The sequence below is a fragment of the Sitodiplosis mosellana genome, unplaced genomic scaffold, assembly GCF_009176505.1.
Source record: "Sitodiplosis mosellana isolate CC-2019 unplaced genomic scaffold, AAFC_SMos_1.0 Smas_scaffold_1449, whole genome shotgun sequence".
Lineage (NCBI taxonomy): Eukaryota > Metazoa > Arthropoda > Insecta > Diptera > Cecidomyiidae > Sitodiplosis > Sitodiplosis mosellana.
In genome coordinates, this window is record NW_022596691.1 from 1,575 (window position 1) to 9,118 (window position 7,544).

General features: G+C 36.7%; 1 protein-coding gene across 1 annotated transcript; it reads right to left on the bottom strand.

Annotated features, from left to right (window-relative positions):
* Window positions 1-342: 342 nt before the first annotated feature.
* On the bottom strand, window positions 343-1,409 carry LOC129571149 (uncharacterized protein K02A2.6-like; the record flags this gene model as incomplete). The annotated part of the gene is made up of 2 exons (XM_055450913.1): window positions 1,186-1,409; window positions 343-1,088 (listed from the first exon to the last, which is right to left on the bottom strand). Coding segments are annotated over exons 1-2 (970 nt in total), but the record flags the coding sequence as incomplete, so codon positions are not given.
* Between the last annotated feature and the right edge of the window lie 6,135 nt (window positions 1,410-7,544).

Sequence of the window (7,544 nt, forward strand, 5' to 3'; positions counted from 1 at the left end):
AGATAAGGCGATATATGCGTGGTTTGTACTTTCAATCTGTTGGATTTCATCAAATAAACGTACAATGAACCTCTAATTAATGGAAAACACATTTTTAAAGCCACCGCGATAGTCTCGATCATTAAACGTCAAACCAAAAATGCCAAACATTTTGACGGGAACTACATTGATGAGTGTATTCAATGCAGTGTCAAACATAGTCGTCACCAGTTGCGGTGTATATGTATACGATGCCATTCATTTCCAAAAAATGTTTAAATTCAGCAGAAGTAAATTGTCTTCCATTGTCTTGAACCAAGATGCTGATTAAACCAAATCGTGAGAAAATTTCTCTTAATTTACGAATGACAAATGCAGACGTCATATCCTTGGTTTTGAAAACTTCAACCCACTTGGAATATGAATCGATTGCAAGAAACAAATAATAGCCTCGAACGGGACCTGCAAAGTCAATGTGAACACGTTTCCAAGCTGAATCAGTGGGTGTCCACGGCATGAGAGTACTTTTCTCAGGACTTGCTTGAGTCTTTTGACAATAAACACAACCTTTTATCAAATTTTCAATTTCTTTGTCAATATGCGGCCAATAAACATATGAACGAGCTAACGCTTTCGTTTTTACAATTCCCATGTGCGATGCGTGAAGGTCTTGCAAAATGATCTTACGCAGAGCATTTGGAATGACGGTGCGATAGCCCCAAAGAATGCAACCTGATTCAACAGATGATTCAGTTGCTTTGTTTCGAAATGATGTATATTCACTGCCTTGAAGCTGATCGACAGTTCCGTGTTGAATACAATCGTGAACCTTTGATAAAATGAGATCTCGTCGAGTGTGTGTGGCTATATCTTTGTACGTTAATGTTTTCATGATGTTTGAACCTACATAATTTATGTATGAACTCTCCTTGGTTTCTTCCGCTGTAGAAACTTGTGCAATACGTGATAAACTATCAGCCGTATTCAAAGAACCTTTAATGTACTGAATAGAATAATTGAAACCAGACAAAAGAAACGCCCATCTCTGCATACGAGCAGCGGCCATTAAAGGAATGCCTTTATTTTCGCCAAAAATTGCGATCAACGGCCTGTGATCAGTTTCAAGCGTGAAAAACATGCCCAATAAATATTGTCTTAACTTAATCACACTAAAAATGATGGCTAATGCTTCTTTTTCTATAGTACTGCGATTGTTGAATTTTTGTTTCTTTCATCATCGCCTTTTTCAATGCAGTTTGCAACGTCAGCGTTTCGTCTTCTTCGCAAAGTTTTTCGAATATTTTGCTTGGCAATTCAACGACAAATTTGTCCAAAACGATACGTTCCAAATCACCAGCGACGAATTTGCAATCGAGTGATAACCTCTTCACACGTGCAAACCACGATGCTACACGTTCGTCGGCTCCCATTTTCGCTGCGTAGAAATTTCTTCGCTCGTTGAAAACAATTACGGGTGGTGTGTAATGCGCTTTCATCAACGCACACAAATCGTTGTACTTCGCTTTGCTCGGTAATTTCGGACTGCATAAACAATGCAGAATTTGATATGCTTCTGCTCCGATCAATTTCAATAAAATTGAAATTTTTTGCTTTTCGTCTGTGCACTCAATTTCGACAAAATGTAATTCGAGACGTTCAAACCACAAATTCCAATTCTCTGTCGGGTTAAACTCCGGCATCGATGATGCGGTGATGATTTTCGTGTCCGTCATTTTTCGTTGGTCTATGATTTTCATGTAATGCACAGATGTTCAGAAAAAAAAAGAAGTTTTTCTTACGATTACTTTTTCGATGTAAAAAAAATTTACGGTGAATTTGCTGAGATCTTGAGATTTTTTTCTCGCAGTACTTTTTCGATGTAAAAAAATTACGGTGAATTTGCTGAGATCTTGAGATTCTTTTCTCGCAGTAATACTTTGAGTTGCCCTTTTGTCGCCAATGTGATGTATCTCAGTTGAGTGTCGGAAACAGAAGAAAGTCTTTATTCAATGTTCTTACTAGCTAATGTCACAATGGTTTTATTCAAGTTGACAATGTGTGTGAATGGCGCTGTGATATAAATGTAGTAATAGATTAAGTAGTTTCACACTTGCTATAATGATGTACTTTACGTACTCTACATTATCATTTGATACACCGTTTTTGGATGAAATTGAAAAAACCTCAGAAATTAGAAAACTCTGCAAATTGGAAATGGTCTCGGGATATTTCATTTCTAATTTGCGGGGGCGTACTGTATTGGAGTTTCCATAATTAAAAAAAACACAAAATGTTAGATTCAAAATAGAAACTGGTTCGTGGCAGAATTGTTTTTTTTTAATTTTGCGGACCATACTGAAAAAACGCCTGCGTTCGAACAGAAAACTACACTGAAACAGAAGTCGATTTGACATTAGCTGTCAAACCGGCAAGATGAACAAGTGCATTTGTTAAGTGAGCGCGTTCACTCCGTGTCAGCAGGTTTTGGACGAATTTCATTTTGCAAATTATGTTGTTGTTAGTGTAATGATACCCCCGCGTTTGAAGCATTATAAGCTTCTCAATAGTGGAACCTCTGTTTAAGAGAAACCTCGAGATAGTGGAAACAATTTTCGGCCGGAGCGAGTCCACTATTGGGAGGTTTTACTGTAATTATTAACATTTTTGTTAGTAATTATTAACATAGACGCTAATATTTAAAAAGTATAAATATGTTATTAGAATAATATTAATTAATAATATCACGGAGGACGGTAGTCCGACAAGTGACGCACCATAGACTGTGCATTTCAAGCCAAATATCAAAAATGCCAGTTTTTGCGTCACGAGTATATATATATACAGTAAGTATGCTATTTTCTCAGGGCACTATTTGGGCCCCGGCATGTTAGGTAGTACCTAACTTAGGTACCGTTGGAAAGGTCTTAGCCCAAATAGTCGGAAACACCATATCCCCTATGCCCAAGGTGTGGTCTAGGCAAAAATATAGCGGTTGGAAAATTTCGATAAATTTTCAAATCTATACCTATATCTTACGAAGGGGGTACCCAGAGGGTGATCTGAGGTATCCAAGAGAAGCTCCTCTTCGCCACCTTTCCAACGCCGGTCCAAGCGCTCCGATTGGTTCAAAAACGAAAAAGTTATGGGCATTGGCAGTTTGACCATGGTTTTTTATGAAAGTATTGATTTGGATGTGCGTGTTTGTCCACGAATTTTTTTGACCCCCACAGATTTTGGTGTCGATATTCCTAAGCTGTAGCTGGTGTCGGGCCACATCGAAACCCGTCCTCAGATTGACATTTGCATTACAGGAGAGCTGGCTATGGCTTCACTAGCCTGCATGTATACGATTTTTTCAAGTATTTATTTCGCACACTAGATCAACTCAGACACCCATCGGGCAAAGTCGGCTCGTAATTATTTGACAAGACCTTCAAAAAGTTCCATACACACATGCCAATGTTTGTGTGATATAAAAGAAAAAAGTCGATTTTTATGAAAAATCGACCCCCTTAAATTTCACACCAAACGCGATTTCTCAAAAATCAGCCCGACAATCTTTTACCAAAAACTGGGCGTTTGTAGCCGGCCACCACACCAACAAAATGGCATATGCCACATATCCGGGAAAATTCGTATTTCGAAGTTCTCGGCATAGGCAATTCATCAATGAACGGAATTTGTACGAAGAGTCGCATTCTACGATGAAATTGCTGTAAAAAATACGCATTGACTGGCTGAAAAAAAGGTCACGAAAGACCATATCCGCTCAATTTTCGGCGAGCAATCGATTAAAAGTGGTTACCAATGCGGTCTGAGGCTATTTCATGGTCGAAAAATAGGTCGGATAGAAGTGAATTTTTCAACTTGCTCCATTTTCACTGAAAATGATGTTTTTGTTCGGAAAACACGTGAAATAAACCTCTGACGACAATTTGGTCTTAGAAAACTGCTATTTTTTCGTGAAAATAATGGGAGTCCACGAACACTTGAATATCCATTTCGTTGTCATTTTGGTCATAAATCGGCATTTTGGCATCTGAATGTATGAAATTGAACTTTTGTTCGGGGGATACATAAAAAATGCGCTTTCCAGAGCTTTGGTGGTTGGAAATTAATATGTTTCAATGAAGTAATGGGTCCAAAATTACTTCAAAACTCTTTTAATGGATATTTTGAAATTTGATCACATTTTACAATGTCCAATAAGGGGAAAATGGGACTTTTTAAATGAAAGTGGAAATTTGCTATTTACAAAACTTGCGAAATGTTGATGCAAATGTTTTACCCGAAAAATAACAATTTCCCAATGATAAGACCTTAAAATAGACATATTTCTGGCAAAAGTATATTTTTTCCGAGAATAATTGCCTTACAAAATTAGTGATATCAGATGAAAAACCTCTAGACGAGGTTAAAATGGAGTGACGCTCCTGTGCGTGGATTTACCACTCAAAATGACTGATATCATTTTGAGTGACGCTTTGACGCTGTATTACCTCTGGGTACGAAGTTCAAAAGTGTTTTTCGCATTCACTATTAAAAAAATTTATTTACAATAAGGAAAAATATCGCGTCACGACTTTTGAATTTAGTCTCCAAGTCAAACTTTCAAGCGTTTTGCCGTCCAAAAGTCGTGACGCAAAATATTTTTCCTTATTGTAAATAAATTTTCACAATAGTGAATGCGAAAAACACTTTTGAACTTCGTACCCAGAGATAATACAGCGTCAAAGCGTCACTCAAAATGATATCAGTCATTTTGAGCGGTAAATCCACGCACAGGAGCGTCACTCCATTTTAACCTCGTCTAGAGGTTTTTCATCTGATATTATTAACACGAGATGTTAAAAATTTAACGATATTAATATCGTTATTAACATCAACATATTAACAATAATATTGTATTAACTTTGCAACTATTGGGTGTGTGCATGAGTTTTGAGGGATTGATAAGAGATGTATAAGATATACATTCTCAATTATTCTGATAATCTAAGCTATTGTATGTTGAAGATCATGCGAAAATCTATAAAAATTGGTCCAAAATACTGGGCAGAGGTTAACATAATAAAAAATTTTTTCTCTTTGAAATTTTTTTCGGTACGCCAATTTCGTGGGGGGGCTTCTTTACACGATGAAAAATATATAAAAAACGGATATCCTTGCATCAAGTGTGCACTAATAATGAAGATTGAACCATTCTCGATAGATTTAAGCAGGAAAAACCATTCTAAGATCGCTGCTCCTTGTCACTATAGAGGGCGCTGTAGGTTCATCACTAAAAAATGCATTTTTTTCATTTTTGGGGGCTGGAGGGGGGTAGGGGTGGCGTAAATTTATCAAAATAATAGAATTACTCGTTTTTAATAATAATCAATCGGCATATATCAATTACACTGTGCGACAAAAAAAAGTCAAAGTTGCCTAGCCCAGAGCGGATATATCAAAGTTTGGAGAGGACCAAGAGGCATGAAAACCCTCAAAAGGGTTTTGTCGAATTGGTTCCATATAAGAAAATTATGGTCATTTGAAAAATTTGCTTTGCAGAGGATTTTCAAAATTTACTTTTACTTGTTTTTTTGCTTTTTCATGCAAATCCATGTGACGAACGGGTCAAAAGTAATGGAAAATGACCGACTAAAATCAGATCAGCAATAAAACATAGCTACTTCGGACTATTTTTGGGTCCAAACAGGTAAAAGTATCATTTTACGTATATATCCTCAAAATTTAACTTTTAAATGCGCAATTTAAGTATTTTTCACGCAAAATTTCGAAGCAAATCAATAAAAAAACGTAAATCAGTAATCAGAAGCAAGCACTTTGAACCCCCAAACCCCCCCTGGATACGCCACTGCACACAACTCAATTTGTATGAGAAGAACATCGTGCATAAAATGAGTTGTAGTGTGAACTGAATGCGCGATTCTTAAGCCATGCATTCTAGTAACTATACTCACTAGATATATTAAAGTAATAAGATTGCATCTTATTACTAGTTATTAGAAGTTACTACATACACGGAAGAAAGGTTTAAATATTCGCTACGCCCAATTTTTTTTCCTTGAAAAAAACCAAAATTTGAGATTTCTCAGACAAAATTTATTTTTCGAACCTCCATAATGTATGTAAAATGGAGGCGCCGAAATAAATTTTGTCTGAGAAATCTCAAATTTTGGTTTTTTTAAGGAAAAAAAATTGGGCGTAGCGAATATTTAAACCTGTCTTCCGTGTGTGTAGTAATAAGTACTAACTATCTTATTAGTCACTATTTATCAGTCCAAACTATACCGATCAGCATAAAACTTTCTGAGTTTTGATTTTATGGTGAAAAAATGAGATTCTGTAAGTTTCATGACAATTGTGGTAGTGGGAGTATGTTTTCTAGGTTCAAGGCATGATGGAATCTCTTTGGAAACCTCAATGAACGTATCTCGAAAACTAGACGTGCCAGAGCAAAAATAATCGGTGATTCGGATTCGGTGGGCCCAAAAACATTGAAAATGAGTTCCCTTCCCTGTGTTTTTTGCTGTTGCATAGTGTAATAGTACTTGCCGGTGTTAGTCAATAAATAGAAATAATACGGTGTATTATTGGTAGCTAACTATAGTTATAAGATATTCGCATCACCTTTTCTGGATTGTAGTGTCCTCCAGTGCTGAGGCATCCGTTGGAAAGGTCACCTTTTTCGTGGACATGGAACCCGTGTTCTCCAGGAGAAAGACCAATCACAAAAACTTCGATGAGAACTGATTCGCCACATCCATTTTGAGAGAAAGATACATTTCCGTAAACTCCATTGGGACCATTTATTACTGCTATGGCTCGCACCGGCTTAATGTTCTAGAAGTATTAAAAAAAATCAGTTTTATTGAGCTGAAGGAAGGTATCAGGTAAAAACTCTAGACGAAGAACTCTTCAATTTAACATCTCTATGGTAAATTTAATGATGACTTTTGCAGTCATTAGGGCCGTCACTAAAATGTTAACGCTTCAGTTGGTCTTTCATTCTTTACACGTTTCAAGTTAGGCTATATTGGACGGTTTATATTTCGGCTACCCACACATTTCCATGTATCGGTTAGGTTATTTTGTTTCGAAGCTTTTACAGACCAAATTCTTATACCAATCAAGAAAGACTACTATAACTAACTAATATATTGTATACTATTATTGTGCAAAATCATTTATTCAGCCAGTGATTGGCGATGTTAAGGCTGAGTCCAAGTGATCGGATATAAAATTTATTGCCGGCTGAAAAAATTCAAATCCGTCATTCGCCGTATGTAGGTGGCAGTGATTGAAATAAGAAATTTTCAGAGCTACCGGTTACAAAAAATATTTTATTCTATTAAAAATTCTAGCACCAAAAAGTCAGGGGATGTTAACCGTCACACTAGACTGATCCAAGAAAAAGAGTTGTCCCTCATCTGGAATGTCCGGCCAGTTTCGAAAAATATACCTCGAAAAAATAGGTTTGGCGCAAAGAACGCATATGGGTACCATATAAAATTAGGACGCAAGCCCCATATCGAATTTTTCATGACAGCGATTTCGGAAGC